General features: G+C 47.6%; 1 protein-coding gene across 3 annotated transcripts; it reads right to left on the reverse strand.

Annotated features, from left to right (window-relative positions):
* Positions 1-874: 874 nt before the first annotated feature.
* LOC105208703 (probable E3 ubiquitin-protein ligase HERC2) lies at positions 875-19367 on the reverse strand. 3 transcript variants are annotated; one of them, XM_029038042.2, is made up of 16 exons: positions 19068-19367; positions 18372-18973; positions 17006-18297; positions 16034-16940; positions 15396-15967; positions 13862-15330; positions 13642-13795; positions 12110-13069; positions 10945-12050; positions 10422-10795; positions 3055-10359; positions 2460-2985; positions 1917-2400; positions 1682-1858; positions 1152-1449; positions 875-1060 (listed from the first exon to the last, which is right to left on the reverse strand). In XM_029038042.2, exons 3-15 carry the CDS (start codon positions 17969-17971, stop codon positions 1297-1299), a joined length of 15153 nt encoding a protein of 5050 aa, XP_028893875.2. In that variant the 5' UTR covers positions 17972-18297; positions 18372-18973; positions 19068-19367; the 3' UTR covers positions 875-1060; positions 1152-1296. The 3 variants fall into 3 exon arrangements, with proteins under 3 accessions (XP_028893875.2, XP_028893873.2, XP_028893877.2); XM_029038040.2 differs by having other exon boundaries at positions 17006-18973; XM_029038044.2 differs by having other exon boundaries at positions 17006-18973; positions 19226-19358.
* Positions 19368-19666: the final 299 nt, after the last annotated feature.

The following is a 19666-nucleotide window of genomic DNA, read 5'->3' on the forward strand; positions in this document are numbered from 1 at the left end:
TGTTTTTTTTTTAGAACAAAATTGAAAATTAATATTTTTTTATTTTTTTTAGAATAAAAATTTCTATAAAATCATTATTTTATAATAAAAATTCATTTCAATATTTATGAAAAAAAGGTAAACAAAAAATCGAGAATTTTAAATATAAATTTCACATAATTAAAATTAGCTGCAGTTTTAATTATTAATTAAATATATATATATATATATATATATATATATATACTAATAATACATTTGTTTAAAAAAAAATAATAATATTAAGCCAAAAATATTTGATTTCAGTGCTAAATTCGCTAATTACTAAAACACTAAAGCTACCAAACAAACGCACGAGCTGTGAAAATGCTACGTGTTTATGCGCAAAATTTTTTCATTTGCTTTTTTTTCTTTGCTAAAATTAATACATTTCGTTTCTTGAGTAAATATAAAGTTATAAAATATTTTTTATTCAATATCTTTGTTAAGTCCATTTCCAAAGATCAGAGCAGGTTTTTGTAATATTTGTTAATTGTTTTTTTTTTTGTACGTATGTAAATTCACAAAGAAACGAATACATAATAAATTCATAGAATGCACAAAAATCAATGGAATTGCATTAAACTCAATGTTTGAAAGCATGTTTGTTTGTAAGTATGTATATGTGAATAACATATGTGTAAGTATGCGTATTCGTGAATGTGTGTGTGTGTGTGATTCATGATTTACATAAACATTTTTAAGCGCCAATAATTTTTAATCAACAATGTTACACAATATTTCTGCTGCGTTTAATGGTTTGTTTACTGCTTGCGCTAACACTTAGTAACATAATTAAATTTGTTCGCAATAAAATTGTGTTTTAATACTAATTTAACGGAATTTTGATTTTCTGCAATAATTGTTTTTTTTTTTTTGTTTTTGCAGTGGATGTGCGGTTTTATGCTGCTAAAATATGGAATTCAATAATTCATTCGATTTTCGAAATTACACATGTTGTAGTATGCCTTTGAGGCAATTTAATTTTTTCATCGGTTTTCGCTTCGCTTCTGTGGGGTCGTATGGTTTCATTTGTAAGGTGCTGTAAGTATAGAAAAAATTTCGTCCATTTTAACTTATTTTTGTAAATTGTTTATAAAAAAATAAAATAAAATTTGTTACTGTACACTTACCAAACTATGTTCGCTGCTACTATAAACTACATTTTCATAAAATTTATGTATGTATATGCATGCATGTATGAATATCCAATAGATTTGTATTTTGTTTTGTTTAGTGTGAAACCCAGTTCACGTTCCACTAATAGTTAGTTTTGATTTAGGCTTCATTACTCGCAGCCGATTCCAGATCGCTGTCGTCCTCACTGCCCGTCGCTTCGGTGGGATCACCCATGGCAACGCGTGCATACTCGTCCGTATCGATGCTCTTGCAGAAATGTATGGCGTATTTAAGCTTCTCTAGCAGCACACCCTGTTTGAAATACATATATTTTATATAATATTTTTATAATTTCTTTCGTATCGATTTTCGAAATCGCAATTTCGAAATTATTTATATATTTTATATAATACTGTTATACTTTTTTTCATAATTTTAATTTTTTTGATATTCGAATTTTCGAAGTTGTAATTTCGAATTTTCGAAATTGATTTTTCCGATTCTAAACGCAAATTTATGTCTTAAAAAATAATTCTTTACAAACCTTGCAAGAGTAACGTGGCATTTTTAGCAAAAAGAAGCAAGTATAACTCTCTGGTAGAAAATTGTCGGGCGGACTCTTTTCCAGCACCTGCAATACAAAGTCGCGACCACGAAAATCGGCAATAGTGCGCGGTAGGCGTGTGCGGCCCCACACAAAGCGTAGAAATAGCGAGCGTTCCTTTTAAAAATGACGCAGATTAGCATTTAACTTATAAAACGCGTGCAATTACACTCACCTGATTGGAGAACTCTTCCATCACTTCCCAGAACCATGTGACTAACGATGAATTCGGATCGAAACCTTTGTATGTAGCTACGGACTTCAACAGTCCCAGCGGTATGTCCGGGGAGCCGCAAACCATCGCTTGCAATTCGGACGCCGAAAAGAGTGACAGCAACGGTACCGGTATCACCTTGGACATGCCGTCACGCACTGCTTTAACCTGCTCATCGAATTCATGTAGACGGAAATTCAAAGCCAAACGCACGTATTCATGCCGATTTTGTGGTGAGATGCGTGTGTAGCGCGTAGAGAGCGGCACTTCATGACCTTTGGCCGAGGATGTTGAGAAGGGTAGCTCCAACGTGCTAAACACCTTCGGATCGTCATCCATGTTACGTATGCAAAGCAAGCCGGCCACATAATCACGATCGACTTCGGTGAGATCGGAGGGACGCAGCTGTTCTCCGGCCAATTGACGCCAAACGGCTTCAGCCAAACTGCAATGGAATGAACTTGTTAAATATTTTCCAAGCAAAAATCTTTCGCCAACACTTACTTCAAACTTAATGGCGAGCCTGTGCGTACCGCTATGCCCATTAGCACGCCTAGAAAGCGGAACATATTCATCTGCAGCACGGAACTGAGTGTAGGGTCTAATAGGAAACAGTCTCGATTAGCGCCAGCTTCGCCGCGTCCATTAGGTGTTGTAATCAAGAGTGGCACACTGCCATTCTGTAGTTCATCGCACATTTCAGCGATTGATTCGCTGTAGCCACCGCCACAATCGTCTACACTCTCGCCGACAAACTTCACCTTCCACACGCGGTGCGGCAGCGAGAGCGCTTCCTGCGTAAGTAGCGGCAATTTCTGCACCATCTGACCGAACACGCTCTTCATGCCATCGATGCCGGCCAGACCGTTACCAGACTTGTTACGTGAGCGCTTCACCTGTATACGGTTGAGTTCAATGACCGGTCCATGTTGTTTGTCGCGCACCATAGTTGTTTGTATGACCTTGCGGAATGCGGCTTCTTTGATGGTGTAAACGAGCACATCCTTCAGAGCGCCCAAGCTGAGTTCACCTGTGGCAGCAGTTTAAAAAAAAATACAATTAGCAGTTGTATTGAGACTCAAATGAGCAACGAACTCACCTGTTATGGGCAGCATGGCCAAACAGGGACACAACAGCTCCGAGAAATGATGTAGTAGTACCAGACGTGCATGTAAAGCTTCCGGCGGCATTTCGCGCACCAGATCATATTCGAGCGGTGGATTGGGCGGTGGACGCATTCGGTCGGTTAGTTGTGATGTGGACATGGCAATTGTATGCGCCGAACCGCAAGTCACTTTCACTATGTGTTTGTTCTGCAGTGCAGCCACTAGTCGTGGCCGTTGTATAGCACTTACTGTGCCGTCGCCCAGTTGACCCTCATCGTTATCGCCCCACGTAAACACTTCGCCCGCATCCGTGCAGGCTACACAATGTAACGAGCCCGTTGCAATCGACACAATCTTTTTTCCCTGCAAAGCTGCTACTTTTTTAGGACGACGTACATGATCCACAGTGCCATGTCCGAGCCGATGGAAATCTCCCTTTCCCCACGTGTAAACAGCACCGGATTTGGTGAGCGCCACCGAAAACTGTGAACCACATTCCACCTTCACCACACCCAAACCAGCGAGACTTTCTATTTTGTAAGGCAGCTTACAGCCATCCGAACCGCCGCGTCCCAGTTTGCCATAGTCGCCGTCACCCCAACTCCATACATTGTCGTCGTCGGTAATACAAAGTGTTTGCGCATCCCCAGAGCCACAAGCCACATCAATGGCACGATAGCCCAGCAACGCTTCCACAAGTTTGGGACGCAACTGATCTTCCGAGTCCCCATGTCCTAAACGACCGTAACGTCCTTTGCCCCAAGTGAGTACATGACCTGACGAGGTTATAGCTGCTGAGTGTGCGCTGCCGCAAGCGATATCCACTATGCCAATGCCTGTGAGATCCTCAATCAACTTCGGACGGTCATAACTCATGCGATTGCCATGTCCCAGCTTGCCATCTTCGCCCTCGCCCCAGGAATATACTTCGCCTTCCGTTGTTAGTGCGAGACAATGCTTGCCGCCTGAGTTAACCGCAACTTTCTTGACAAAAACGTGTTGTAGTGAACCTATCAGTGTTGGTATAGCCCAGGAATCTGTGCCGCCCACGCCAAGACGACCACCCGAACCATAACCGGTGGCAAAACACTTTCCGTCGGGTGTGACTGCGAAGAGTGTTTGCTCCCCGCCGGCCAATTGTACGGGTCGCAACAGACTTAGCGCTTCACAAGGTGTTGGTGTCTTAATACGGCTGCCTTCCAGACCGCCCAGCTGACCGCGATGATTGTGACCCCAACCGTAGATAGTGCTAGCGCCGCCCCAGGAGAGAGCCCAGTCGTCCGGACGTCGATTGAGCCATTGTAGTAGCTGACTATCGTGAGCGCACTTGAAAACCGTATGGTCTTCGTGTAAAAATTGTAGCATATCATTACCGGTAGAAGGCGCCAGTGGTGGTAGATTGGCGCAGACACCAGTGATGACACTACCACTAGTCGGTTCGTGCAGAGAAAGCGACATCATGGAGTCAATGTATTGTATGAGGTTGCTGGTGCTAGGCGTCAATGTGTTGACCATAGTTGAGCTGGATGGCGGTGGCGGAGGCGTGGGGTTGCTATTCGTGCTGCCTGCAGACGAAAGCGATGTTGTCGAGTTCATCATCGAACCAACGCTACCACCACCTGGTGAATGACTTGGTTGAGGTGGTGGCATCATTTCCGCAAATTTCTTACGCACCTCCATGCAGAAAGTACGTGGCAATTCAGTGCGCTTAATCAGCGATTGCGCCACGCGTACAGCGATGCAGTAACGTTTGAACCAAGCCCACTTGTGCACATCAGCCGGTGGCAGCGCCGCATCCAACTGCATGTCGCAAGCGAGTGCTGCCAGCGTTTTGAAATAATCGGAGTGCATGAGATGTATGCCGCCACGTACTTGTGGTTCTTCATACTCATACTGACGCAGCAGTTCCGGTATGAGTGGCAATAAAATTATATTCAATGAGGGATCCAATGGTTTTGGCGCATGTTTCGAAAGCAATACAGAGTGTAGCTGCTTTAGAGACCAAATGCGTTGTGTCGTGGTGAGCGAGTTGAGCTGCGCGCAGGCCGCCAATGCGGCTGCTAAACGTAACAGCACGCTCGTGTTATGTGGTCCCAGGCGCTCATTCAGCAAAGCCATCACTAGCGGCATTGATGGCTGCGAGAGCACTGCGCGATCTGAGCCGCGCTCATGCAATGCCGTCGCCGGCATAATAGCATGCACCCAAAAGCGCCAGCCCCAGCCATTTACCGAGCTGTCTGATGTGAACTTCCAACGCATCTCATCGCCGAGTATACGCACTTCGGGTGCCCATTGCGCGTATTCACGACCGGAGCGCACGGCAACTACGCGGCCAGAAGCATCCATTATTACCAGCGGATCGTTTCTTTTCTCCGTGCTGCACTGACTGTCGAATTCTATGCGAAGCGACTCTGCACCAGGTATCTTGACTTGGCCCACAATTGTTATGTTGTCTACATATGGATGGCTGCTCTCGCGCATAACGGGTTTTGGTACTTTACCTAAGCTATAACGTGACGTGCACAAATCTTCAAGTTCTGTAATGCAAGTCTCCAGCAGCATGGCGCCAATAGTAGGCGAGTTCGAACCAAGCGCAGTGAGTGTGTCGGAAATTGTCTGCGCTGTGCTGAGCGGTCCTGTGCGGCCAGCGACACTCAATTTAAGCAACTCCACTAGACTTTTCGCTTCAGCCTCCCCCAACAATGAGGTGAAATCATCCAAGCCAGTGAGACTGATCTCCTCAATTATCTCCTCCTGGTTGGTCATGGTGGCGGCCAGTGCAGACATTGCGCTAGCGGACATTTTCGAATGTTTATGTGGTGCATTGCTGGAAATCGATGCCGAAAGTGAGAGTGAACCGGTTAAGCTTTGGAATGCGCTTAATGGCCCAGCCGGTGCGGGCACGATTTCTGCCTCTGGCGAGGGTTCGTGAACGGCCGGATCGGTGGCATCGGCAGGCGCTTCTCCACCACCCTGTGCGATTACTTCGTTATTACAGTTATTGTTGTTGTTATGGCCATTATGACCACCCAATGTGCCGTGTGGTGTGCTGCTTGGAACACCAATTGTTGCGTCCCTGCCTAAGCTAGCGCTGCTGCCTTCATGTACGTCGAATTCGTTGGAATTCTTTTCGTGCAGATTCACTTTGCTGTGACTAGTTAGTGCAGCGACAATCAACTGACGTGCCTGTAGTATGCTCATGGCATTCAGCACGTAGTTGAGCGCAGTTTGTCGTGCACCATCGGTTTCGAGCGACAGCAAAGTCTCGCTGAGACTCAACTTAGATGCCGGTTTCGATGTATTTGTAATGGTTGTCGGTGTATTTAGCTGCGAGTCAGTGTCATAAATACCGAGGCTGCTGCCACCCAGTGCATCTTTCGAGGTCGCGAACGGCACAGGACCTTTCTTCTCATCCTCCGATGGTGATTGCGGCAAACCCCAAGCGACAGCGTGTGAACTGCCGCAAGCGACACGATTGACAAACACCGAATCCAAGCCAATGACCAGCGCCGGTTTCTTATTCACCACAGTGTTACCAGAACCCTGCTGCCCGTGGTCGTTGTCGCCCCACGCATACACTTGTCCGGTATCGGTGACGGCCAGGCAATGCAGTGCACCCACTGCTAGGTGTATGACTTTGCGGCCGCGTAGTGCTTGTATTGGTTGTGGTTTGCGTACATGTTGGTCACTGCCGTGGCCCAAACGATAATAGTCGCCCTTGCCCCAGGTCCACACTTCACCGGTGCGTGTAAGCGCGAGGCTGAATTGCGCGCCACATTCAATTTGTATGACACCGATGCCGGTCAAACGCTCGATTTCGTGTGGTATCGAAGAACCTTCTGAACCGCCGCGGCCCAATTTGCCGAAATCACCATCGCCCCACGAGTAGACAATACCATCTTCGGTTAGCGCCAAAGTTTGCGCATCGCGACTGCCACATGCCACCTGTATCACACGTTTACCACTTAATGCGGCGACCAATTTCGGCTTCAGTTGAGTAACATTGTCGCCATGTCCCAACCGTCCATATTCGCCTAAACCCCAAGTGTACAGTTCACCGGCGGAGGTGATAGCTGCACTATGCGAAGAGCCGCAGGCAATGTCACGTATCTTCTTCGCACGCAACGCCTCAATAAGTTTGGGTTTGTCCATTGTAAGTCGGTTGCCATGTCCCAGCTTGCCATCCTCGCCTTCACCCCAAGAGAAAACCTTACCGTCCAACGTTAGTGCAATCGCATGCTTACCACCCGAGTGTACGGCCACTTTCTTAACGACATACTGATGTAATACTGGTATTTGACGCGGTACTGACACATTCATGCTGATGCCCAAGCCGAGCCGACCGTTCGTACCCTCACCACACGCGTACACCTTGCCATCCTGCGAGACGATAAACAACGACTTCGAGCCGCCCGCAATATGTATGGGTCGCAAACGACTAATAGTTTGTGAGAAGGTTGGCACTTTCACTTTGGAACCTTTGAGACCGCCCAGTTGCTCTTTGTCGTTGAGACCCCACACCATTACGGTGCAAGGCGGATCGCAAAGCGTTGAAGATTTCGGATCAGCGTTTCCGTAGGCACTGCTTAAGCACGAATTTGAGTCGCTCATCTGCTCATATTCACAAGCCAAGAAAGAGGCATTCATCAGCAGCAGATCGAGATCGGTTTGTTTGCGACGTCCGATGATGTTTAGTCCATGTACTTTACACTGTATGCCATTGTTGCGACACTGTTTGATCACTATTTCGATCCAGGGGTAGTACTGGCGCACATCGCTCATCAGCGTCACTGTGGTGTCTGTGTTTTTTATGGAAATCCATGAGTAGTCCTTTAGGTTGCCAATACTGTCGCCGACGCGTACCACCACCAACGAGGGTTGATGCGAGTGATCGCCCGGACTGACCACAATCGAAAGACTGTGCACCAGTATATGCTCATGTAGTTCTAAGCGGATCCAGTGCTTGGTCTGACTGCTTGATGAACTTTGCCAGCAGTAAGGACTGCGATCGAGTAGATGTTTCGCAGTTGCTTCGTTAGAAGAAACGGTAAGTGAGCGTATGCAACGCGACCAGTCTTCGATGAGATCGCTGGGTGTTGGCACCGCGCCACTGTTCAGACCAAGTAGACCGCCAGTAGCGCCGGATACTTGGTTACTACCACCACCCACCACTTCAATGTCGTTCAGCGTGCCCTTCCAGCCAGCGTGTTGTGGAAAATCTACAGTGACATCTTTGCCACGCACTGCAGTTACAGTGCCAACGCTGCCACGCAGCACATAACCCCATTTGTAACGCGATACTGCGCGCAGACGTACCTGTGTGCCGACGCACACTTGCGCAGTGCGTTCACATGCCGTTTTTTCGCGCGGCATTTCTAACAACTCAATGTGTACAAAGCAGACCCAATAGGTATTTCCGTGCAGCTGCCAGTCCACCTGAACGTTTAGATCATGTAATCCCTCCGTGTCCACTTTAAGCACTGTACCAATATCGCCCTTTTTAATCTCCTCAAAGTCGCGACAACAACGCACTAACATGCCGGGGCAGACGAGCCCGCGCACATACAACGCATACTGATCGGCGGAGGGAAAGTCTTTACGTGTCTCAAATTTCACCAGCTGTTCATGTATGGAGGAGCCCTCGACGGTATCAGAGCTGCTGTCTAAGCTCTCATTGTCGGAATCAGCTTCTGGATCGTGCATGGTCTGCAGTTTCGCCTGGAGTGAAGTGTCACTTGAAGTGCTGGCGGCTGGCACACTAGCACCCACCAACGGCGGTTCCAGATAATCTGTGGCATCGATTGTATTTGCACAAACGTCTGGATGTTCGAGTATCCACTGCACAATTTGCTCAGGTGTTGGTATCACTTCCGGATGTATGGTCAACTGCTTGACAGCCAACTCTACAGACTTCTTGGAGAAACCCATTTCCATGATTTGCGCAATGAGCGGAGTGGCCTCTGCATCATGCTTCGGTGCTTGTGGTTGACTGCTACCGGTCGCCTCATCAAGCATACCGACATTGTAGACCGGTACGCCGTGTATCATCGTCGGTTGCATGGGCGGCGTCGGTGCGGCAAAAGCACCGCCGCGGCCAGCGCTTGTCGAAGCCGCCTCATTCAGCTCATTGTGCACTTTGGCAGCGAGCACTTGTGCGCAATTCAGCGCTGTAGTTGACAAGTCACTGTAGGTGTAGATGGCCTTTATGGGCGATGGCTGCGTGGCGCGTATCAAAATGCTTTGTATGAGCAACTCAGTGTCACTAATTGTCGGTTGTGCATTAAGTTCATCGCAATTCGGGACCTCAGCACCGCCACAAGCACCCTCGGCGTTTGATTTATTTTCGCCGCTGGCGTTCACAGCGCCGGCCGCTTCCTCCGAGAGACTCTCTTCCGAAGAGTATGCACACAAGCCAGGTGAACGTTGTTTTAGTATCTTCCTTAAGGCCGCCTGATGTCGATAGAGCACACAATTCGCATTTAAAACAGACAATTGTATTTGCTGCGCGCGTAGTAGACTGATGTCCACCATGTTGGGCACACATTCTTTGCGCTCGCCCGGACCGAAGAGTAGCACGGCCCAGGAATTCAACAACATCTCATTCAACGGCATGCGTGAGAGGCTGAAAACTGAATAGTCGGCGCATCCGAAAGCCACGTTTAGCGAGATCTTACGGAACTCGCCGTTCAGCGACTGACCATCTGTGCTGAGCAGGCACTTACCTTTGTTGGTGAAGCCACAAATGGTGGCCGTATTGCCCTCATAGCAGACTTGTAAGCCAACGCGGGGTCGTATATCGCAGCCACCTATAGTACAAAGCACACCCATTACATAGATGTACTCGTTCTCCAAGTGTTGCAGATCCAGACCGTCTTCGCCAAACAGCTCGGCGGCGACACAAAGCTTTTGTGCCAGAAATGAGTTTATCGCCGCATTCCAATAGGGTAGTGTGTGCAGACGGCGCAGTAGCGTTACGATCTCCTCGGCGATCGTGCCCGAGTGTGAGGCGGTCAGCAGCACGCGTGTCTTGCAGTCCCCCACATTTTGTGCCAGCGATATGTCCTGAGGGCAATACAGCGTAATCTTGCCTAGTGTAGAGAAGAGCTGGCGCACCAATAAACCCATGCGTTGGGTATGTGCATCGTCGGTCCAGTGTATGAGTATGCTTTGTAGCAAGCGGAGACAGTGAATATTGCGGAATAGGTCTTGTTCGCGCGTCACAGGCTGCTCGAGCAGGCTGATGTAGAAGTCAATCCAAGTAGACGAGGACAAATATTTCGCGAGCGATTTGGATTCACCTAAGTTTGTTAAATGAGATGTTAAAATAATAAAAAAAGAAAAGTTATGCGCTGCAACTCACCTGCAATGGCTTTCAGAAAACCCAAAGTGGTCCAATTGTCCAGGCCGTAGATATTGCCCAGTGTCGACTTGGGATCGAGTACAGAGCGAAACATGCAGGATATACAACGCACGGCACTCTTATCCATCTGCGCGCTGTGTAAACCAATGCCCACCGAGATGATTTGTAGCGTTTTAGTGCAAGCGTAGCGCAACAGTTTTGTCGGATGCGATTCACCACTTAGCTGAGCATCACAACAAAGCTCATCTTTTTCGGTTTCTGTGTCAGGTGAGATAATATTCAAAGCGCTATCGGCTAAACGCAGATCATATTGACCCTCTTTGCCCATGCGATAGGAGTTTGTAGCGCCAGTGTACCACTCAACACGTACCCAACTGAAAGAAAGGAGGGAGTCTCAAGTTAGATAAAGGAACGCATAAAGTACAAGAGGGGATATTTTTCAATCTTCCACCATATAACCTAACCTCGATCAATTGATCATCCAAGTTGTACAATAACAACATAAGCATTAGAAGGCACTCACCCATCTTCGCCCACCTCGCTAATGATGCGTCCCTCTCCCGGCGGATTGCCATCCTGATCGCCCCATTTCCAATCCGTACCGCGCACAATGCGCGTGCCGATCTTCATCAACTTCGCCAACTCTGGTCCTGTTAAGTTCGCTTTATTCGATTTTTGTTTCAAAATTGTGTCTTCATACACCACTGAAAGATCGTAGGTGTTCTTCACCGTCGGCATCTCACCACCAGTCTGACTGAGCAAACCGAGCACTGTGCCCAGTGTCCCGGAGTTCACAATTAAACTCAGCTCATTGGCACTCATATCCTTGGCTAGTATGCCGAACACGCTAAGCAGAAAACGTGCACGCGGCAGCTTTTTAAGAAACACGTAAGTGCCCAAATTCGAGGTATCTTTGCCGTTGCCCGCATTGTACTTGCCCTTCAATTGTATGAGGTCCTGATTCACGAGCCGCTGCAGTTCACGCACAGCCCATTCGAGCACGCGCGATTGTGCGAGCAGCAAGTCGGCTTTTTGAAAAGCCGTTATCATATTGAGATCGTATAGCACATTCAGTGTGGCCTGCTTGCTGAAGCTGCTCTTGAGATGCAAGCCGAGATAACCGTTAAGCATGTTGTACTGCACGGCATCGAGCAGACCATGCACTTGAAACATGGAGTGTAGCATTTCAAGGCCTTGGCGACGTATTTGGTAGCGTTGCACCTGACAGTACATTGCGCGACGCACTGTCTCCACATCGCACACCTCTTGCATCACGAATTCAACAATCTCATGCATGATGGGCACATTCAATTCGCCGGAGAAGTACCACTTCTCGCGCAGCTTGCGTAAAAGATCGTTATTGAGTCGCGGTTCATCGTCTGCGGGCTTCTTGTCCTCATCGAAGTCCAGTTCGTTGGCTTGCAATTTGATTTCCTCATTTGAGGTTTTGCGTTCGCTGAGTATGACATTGTTGTCGCTGCCGTCAAGAAGATTCTCGTTGGACACGTTGCCGCGTAGCGGTGGCATGAGCACAGTGGCGCTGGCTAGTGAGCTGCTGTCCGCAGTACCGACGCCAGAGTCCTTCTCCGTAACTTCTGAGGCGGCGCCATCGCTTTGTAGCAGTGATTCCTGTGAGAAAGTTAGTAATAAAATTAATAAGTTTGTTTGACTGCAATGGACCAACTTACATGCGACTGATTCAGCTTCTGCGCCACATTCTGACTCTGTATCGTCACATTGAGCATGTCTTCTGGCTTGGCGCAGGCCAACTGTTTCTTGGCCATGCGCATTTCGGCTATGATGCGCCGCACGACATGCTTGAAACGTGGTAGCCGATGTAATATGGGCAATTTACGCAGCGCTTCCTGCTCCAAACTGACCGCCGGTCGCACTTCGTAGAGCAGAAAGCGCAGACGCTCTAGCATGGGTGCACACACTTCTTTATAGCTGCGATTTAGCTGCTGGCGTATGCGCACCACGGACCACTTGGTCTGGTAGATGAGCCGTATCATGTCGGCGATTTGACGTGGTGTCTTAGCGACAGCCACACCACCCAACTCACGCTCCAACACGTTTAGCACGAGACCGCCCAGACTCTGATGGCGTATAAGCACGGCGGTTAGTAAACGCTCCAACTCTTGTACGGGATGTTCGTGTGGAAACTCTTGGTGCCAAATTAGGTTGTTATCCTTGCAGTAACGTTCGGAGAGTGTCATCCAAGTGACGACCAGTGGATCGGTTAAGCGTGCCTCACTCAAACCGGCTATAAAGCTTTCAATGCGCTGTTGTACACTATTAATGTGTGGCTGTGCGACCGCAGCTACACCACCAACGCCGCCACCGGCTGTGCCCACGCCGCCAATGCCACCACAAACAGTTAGACTGTGCACAGGCGGTTCGGTCGGCGTACTGCCGGCGGTGCTGGCGCTGCTACGCGCCTCACCTTTCTCCTCATCGAAGGGATTACTTGGTTGCAAGAGCTGCAGTCCACCGCGTAGTATGCTGGAGCGCACTATGGTTTTGCACTGCAACTCGGCAGGCTGCTGTGCGGGTCCGGTCTGCAAAAGATTCACAACGAGCCCAAGTAGATAAGCCAGCGCACGTTCGGAGTTAAAGTGCGTGAGCACTTTGCTTTGCTGCACATGTGGCTGAAAGAATATGGAGTAAAATTGAGTTGTTGTTGTTGTAACGGTTACCCAAATCTGCCGGTAAGCATAGACTAATTGTTATCAAAATCATCTAAGTGGAGGTCCAGGAAACGAACTGTTTCGATAGGGTCGGACCAAAGATAAAAGGGTGGTAGATGAGTAGGCAAAGAGGTGGTTAGTGTCATGCGGGGACTCTTTGCATGCAGAACATATATTGGTTATATCGGGATTCAGGCCGGATAAGTAGGAGTTTAATACGCTACAATTTCCAGAATGAAGTTGAGCAAGACTTATGAGAAGTAAAGCGCTAGTAGGACGGTCCTCTTGCACGGAGGTTTTTGATTTAAACCATTAGTAATCTGGGCGTTTATGACGCTAAGTGCTGTGGTGGTGCTGTGCACTTTACCGAATCCGTATTGGTGCTGCGCTAGGCTCAAATGGTGGGTGAAGGTCGGGAGTAACAAGGACTCAAGTGTATTCACTAGTTATCTAGTTATCGGACGATAAGACTCCTCTAGGTTCGCTGACTTCCCTGGTTTCCCAATTAAGTATTTATGTGCCATTTAACATACCTTCTCCTCTGTCACATGCACGGCGTAGCGTCCGACTTTGTAGTTGCTTAAAATGTGTTCCAAACAGTTATGATAGATGGACGTATTCAGCTCGACGGTGAGATCCTTACCGATGCTCGTTGTTAGCAGTTCATTAATGGCCGGATTTTCGTTTCTGTAATGAGGTAGACATAAAAAGTATGATTTTTGGTAAACAAAAAATCGTTTTCTCAAGACTTACTGATAGTCACTAACGTCACACACATAGCCATTCAATATGATCCATTTTCCGCCATCGAGTATTTGGTTTTCGAAATCATTTTTGCGTATCAAATTCACATCGTCTTGCGTCTGTACATTCGCACCCTTCTGATTGCCGCGGCATATAATGCCTGGCCAACCCATGTCGTCCGAGTCCTGTATCTCACTATCGCAAATGACGCGATTCAAATTGTCCAGCGCATGCAGGAGAGGCAAGAAAATCTTAGTCCATTCAAAAGCAGGTAAAATCGTCGGACGATCACGTTTCAATATGATCAGTCCGATCAGTAGTTCATACAATAGTGTATCGGATATATCGGTTTTTATGATGTCCGCCACGCTCTCCTTGCCTTGCAAGGCAATTTCGTGTGCCTTCTGCAGCGAGAGTATGCACAGCGACACGGCGCTCTGCACATATTTACTGAGCAGCGCCTCGGCACCGCTGATCTCCTCCTGCTTCGACTGGTGTATGTGTGCGAAGAGTAAACGCTGAAAGCGATGCAACAAATCCAAACTCGGACTAGTGTGCTCGGCTATCGTCGACGATTGTACGACAGAGAGCGTAGTGAACGAATCATCTTCGGGCTTTGTAATGCCAGCATTTATTAGTAGTTGTGTCAAACGCGCCTGCGTCAGCGCAGAGTTGTTGCGTAGCAATTGTTTGATTAGATGTAGTAACGGTAAATTGTGTCCATTATCAGTGCAATCATTCGCTTCCAGGCGTATCGCTTGCTTGAGCGCAGTTTCCAACCCGCCTTCGGCCATCAGTGAACCGACAAGCAGATCGGTCATGAAACGATGACCCGAGGAGGAAATGCCCGACTCAGAGGGCAACAGGGATGTCAAAGTTTGTGCGCGCTCCGAAGCTGTGGGCAATAAAACGCTCCAGCCAACCTGTAGCGTCCACTGCGCTGCCTCTTGCATGGTTTTGAGTACATTTGAGCCACCCGCCAGGCTTAGTATGCGCGTTTTCAAGCTGACCAGCAGACGCGAACCCTCGGATAAGCCTACAGATTTTGGCGCGACACCATTCACTATCAGCGCATGCAATTGCAGACGCAGCAGATTCAAACAGGCCACTGCAATGCACTCCGACTCCTGATTGGGCGTTTGCCGATTGTTGCTGTCCTGTCCACAGACTATGCCGAGCAATTGATCGAGCAGTCGAAATGTGTGTTCGCTGAGATCGATGACAAAGGGAATTTTCACCGGCACTCCCTGCACCGAAGTCTGACTCCATATAATGCTTTGCGCGGCGCCGCAGGCAATACCGTACGCTTGTACGGAGGGATGTGTGGCGAGTATAGGATCGCGCAGTATCGGTTCTTTGGAGATCGCGGCGGGACACACTTGCTGGAAGTCGTTGCGACCCCAGCCGAATACTTCGCCTTTATTGCTCATAGCGAAACAGTGCCAAACACCGATTGAAACGTCAACAATTACCTTGGACTGTGGCGGTAAAGAGTTAAGAAAAGATAGTAAAAGTCTGCGATTTAAAATAAGCATAAACTCACCTGCAAAGCGCTTATCTGCTTGGGCGTATTGAGACACTGCACATTTTTATCGAGTAAGCCATGTCCCAAGCGACCATCGTACGCTTTGCCCCACGAATACAGCTTACCATCGCAGCTCAGCGCCATTGAGAATTGTGAGCCTGCATAGACGCGTTTAATTAGTGGTAACGTCTCAATTACCAGCGGCAGTTGAGAACCATTGCAAGAGCCGTTTCCCAATTTGCCGTAATCGCCATCGCCCCAAGCAAACACCAAACCCTCGGCGGTCAAACAGAGTGTATGTGAGTCGCCGCTGCCTAGCGCCACATCGATTATACTGTGCTCACGCAAGGCGTACACATGTGTTGGCAATAGTTTATCATCTGAGTTACCATGGCCAAGTCGACCATAGGTGCCGCGTCCCCAAGTATAGAGGTTGCCGTTCATGGTGATGGCAGCGCTGTAGGTGCAGCCACAGTAGACCGCTTTAACGCTATGCTCCAGTGTTTGTATTTTGGTTGGTTGCTCGCGTAGCAATGAATCGCCATGACCCAGGCGGCCACCCTCACCGCAGCCCCAAGAGTATGCGTTCTCTGTGGACGAGAAGAGAAATAAAAGCATTACGCAAACAAAGACCATAATCTCCGACTCGCACTTACCCATATTATCCAAGGCCATGAAGTGTCTGCCTTCACAATGCGCCGCCACAGCCGTCACCTGTACGTCGTTCATTTCCTCAATAAGCATCGGTTCTGTCTCCGGTTTGGCAATGCGCCAAGTGTACATCTTGCCCTCGTGTGTTAGAAAGAGCACGTACTCCTCGGAGAAGGCAACTTGCTTCACTTGAAAATAGAAATTCAACACAGGCGCGGGGTAGTGCGCACCAGCGATTGAGCTTGCAGCAGCGGTCAAGCCCACTGCCGGCTCTGCTGTGAAGCCGTATTGGTCATGGCACAGCGTTTGCCAGCCGAGCGCGTAGATGCGTTGCTCATGTAGTTGTGGTGTTGAAGCAGCAGTTGCGCTCTCCTGTGACGACTGCGCGTGTAGATTTGGTTTCGTCGTTGGCGCTTGAGTGCGCGCCGGTAGTGGCGCACTTGCGGTGCTTGTGGGCAAGTGAGGCTTTGCGAGACGATCGAGATGTGAAACAACGACCACGGCGGCTTGCTTCAAATCCACATTGGTGGTCTCTTGTTCGGGTAGCGTGAGAAAGCGCAGAAATGATTCGGTGGCGCTGGCAGGCGCTGACTCCGCTATATTATGAATGCCATAGTTGCCGATGCTTTCGTATCGGCGCAGTATGGGCACTAAAGGCGCGCCTGTATTCTGTGGCACATCGCGGTTGTCGTCCGTCTCCTTTTCTTTCTCCCACAACATCAAAAGTAGCACGATTGCCTCAAGTGTGGCAGCAAGTGTGCCCTTTTGTGCACCCAGCTCCAACAACAAGCACAAAGCGGTGTGGCGATCTTCACGCGGTGCTGTACAGCGTCCACCTAAGGGATCACCGAGCGCTACCTGGCGCAGGAACTTTATGGAACGTTCAAGCACTTCGATCCAGAGTGGTGAAACCTGTAAAAAACGAAATTTAATAATTAGAAAAAGTCATTGACATATCCAGCAGCTGAAACGCTCACCTGTGTGGCATCGAAGAGTGACGCCTCTGGCAGATCTTGCAACGATTCTAAAGCTTCGCTCAACAGCTCACTGCACATTTCCGTATCCTCGCCAGAGCGCCAAGCGCGTCGCAAGAAAGCAAAGGAAAAGTTGAGAGCTGCGCGTGTGCCTACACGTGCCAAGCCCAAAGTGGCGCGTTCATTTTCCTTTATGGGCGATGGCACGTCGACTGTGGAAAAGTGACGTAATTTGTTTGTTGCATGGTAGTTCATCTCTCTAATACGCATGGGGCTAATGCCACTATTGCTGGCGCTGCGTTGATCTTCATTGAATTTACATTTGTCTGCGGTCGTTGAAGAAATACTGCACGGCATGCCAACTGTATTGTGGCACTGCAACTCCTGCTGTTGTTTCCAACGCGAGAGCGCCACGAAATAGCGTTCATAGATGAACAGTTGCTGACGCAGATGTATAGCAGAAAGGCAGTTGCCCGCCGCCTGCAATGAAATGTCATGCAATTCGGCCAGCAGCGTATTCTGGCAATTCAATTTAACCGTCGTGTTAGGACTTTGGCCCCACAGCCATGATTCGAAGATGACCTCTGAGGAAATGCGGTTGGCGGCCGCATTCTGCACAGCTGTGGTCATTTTCTTGATGGCTGAATCGGAGTCGAGCGTGCGACATGCCGAGCAGTTGCATGCCGATAGCGGCCCGCAATAGTCGAGTGGACAACAGGTGCATTGCAGCTTCTGTACGCCACAGTAGTGCTTGCCATCGTCGCCAAGGTAGGAGAGATGACCGGCCGCATTGAGTACAGGCGCTGCCGGTGACGAGACTAATTCACAATCCTGTATGAGATTATTCCAAAGTACGGCAGCATCTTCGACGTTGCGCAAACTTGAAATGAGATCTGCGCGTAACCATTTGGCATCGAGAAAAGGCAGCGGACGTAAATAAAGATCAGCAGTGGAATTGCACGAGGACATAACTAACGTCACTGCTGCACCGTAACGTAATCAACAGTGTTATGTTGTTATTTTTGTACGATTTGTAAGTAATGAACGATTGTTGTTGTTTATTATTAAGAACGAAAGCAACCGCTATGTAGTTGCTTGTTTAGCAGCGTTTAAGTTTGTATGAAATACAAATACGCTACTGATTATTGAATTTTACCACTTTTAATCAGTTGATTTTGTTTTGTTGTATATATATTTCTAAGTTAATCAAATACTGTATGACCGCTGTGTTGTCAATCCAGCAGCAATTCGTTTACATTTTGCATTTGCTTATCATGCAAACGCTTGTCGTGGCGCTGTTAAAAATATATTTTTTTTATGCTTGATGTAAATCCAGTTATGCTAACGATATACGATTTTATTTACGTACTTTCAGTTGAATGTAATGTTGGAAAAAATTATTCAATTCAATTTTGTGTGTTTTGAATCACGCGCTAACCTCCAGGCTTGCCTTGCCGCGCTTTAACCAGCCAAGCGCAGCGGCTGTGTTGGTTCACACACGCTGCTCAATGAGCAATATAGCGCAATACTGCACGCCTCTTCCGCCCACAACACTTCTGTTGTCAAGTAGAGGCGTTTTGTTTGTTGTAGCCACTGCCCCTCCCAAGTTGTTGTTAGGTTTGTCGGTCGTGTCGTCGCTGACTTTGATGTCGTCACTTTCGCTTTTGTCGATTTGTTTTGACCGTGTAACAATTTATATTGATGTTTTGTTGTTGCTGTTGTATTGTTCTCCTACGTTATTACTTCCACTTCTACGCGCTGTTGTATATAGTGAAATTATTATTTTTTGTTTTTGTAGTCGCAGCTGGTGTACGACCTTTGGGAAAATTCAATTTTGCGTAAACTGCTGCCGCAGCGCCGCCGTTACTAATGCTTATCGCAGTCTCAGCGGATACAATTCGCACGCGTCGCGACGTTCATTCAAACACACATACGTTGGCCACCGTAACACCGCTACACCACTTCCTCCACCTTTATTGCAAATAAATAATAATAATTTTATTTCTCTTGGTATTGTTGCAATTTGTTGAGAGATATTGCACCCTCCAAGCTGATTTTTACTTACTACCCTTCCGCACTATTGGCGTACTATTTATGCTACACACACATACACCCACCGCACGCACACCACTCACAAAATTTTCACAGCTCAAAATTTTTCTTCGTAGTTTTTCAAATGCAATTTTTCGCTTTAAACTCGAAATTTTTGACGGAATTTATAACCAATTTGTTATGCTGCTTTTCTACTACCACTATACACTAGTTTGAATAGCAAATTTTAACTTTTTCTTTGTATAATTCTCATTGAAAGGAACGCAGCAGTTTTTCCAGCTAGTTCAATAAAGAATCTCAAGAAAATTTTCGATTGATTAAAGTGCTGCCAGAGTATTTGACGTCAACTGGTGGATTCGTACAAATAACACCCCGAAAATACCCAATTAGACTGGGATGTATTGTTGAGAGAAATGACTGAATATGATTTCTATGTGGTATTTATAATAAATAAAGCGTTGTGATAGTTAATAAGGTTAGAAAATGTACGGAAACCGGTTTAAAACTGCTTTATGAATGGTTAATCGAACAATATATAATATGCATGCTGTGTTTCCAATTTTTTGTCAATATTCGTAACGCATCTGAAAAAAAGTGGTGAAATAATTTTGA

This window comes from Zeugodacus cucurbitae, chromosome 5 (assembly GCF_028554725.1).
Source record: "Zeugodacus cucurbitae isolate PBARC_wt_2022May chromosome 5, idZeuCucr1.2, whole genome shotgun sequence".
NCBI classification, from domain to species: domain Eukaryota; kingdom Metazoa; phylum Arthropoda; class Insecta; order Diptera; family Tephritidae; genus Zeugodacus; species Zeugodacus cucurbitae.

Coding starts and splice junctions, on each gene's coding strand:
- LOC105208703 (XM_029038042.2), bottom strand. CDS start 17,971: ATGTCCTCGTGCAATTCCACTGCTGATCTTTATTTACGTCCGCTGCCT. Junction 16,941..17,005: donor CACTCTTCGATGCCACACAG/GTGAGCGTTTCA, acceptor CGTTTTTTACAG/GTTTCACCACTCTGGATCGA. Junction 10,360..10,421: donor TTTTCTGAAAGCCATTGCAG/GTGAGTTGCAGC, acceptor TAACAAACTTAG/GTGAATCCAAATCGCTCGCG.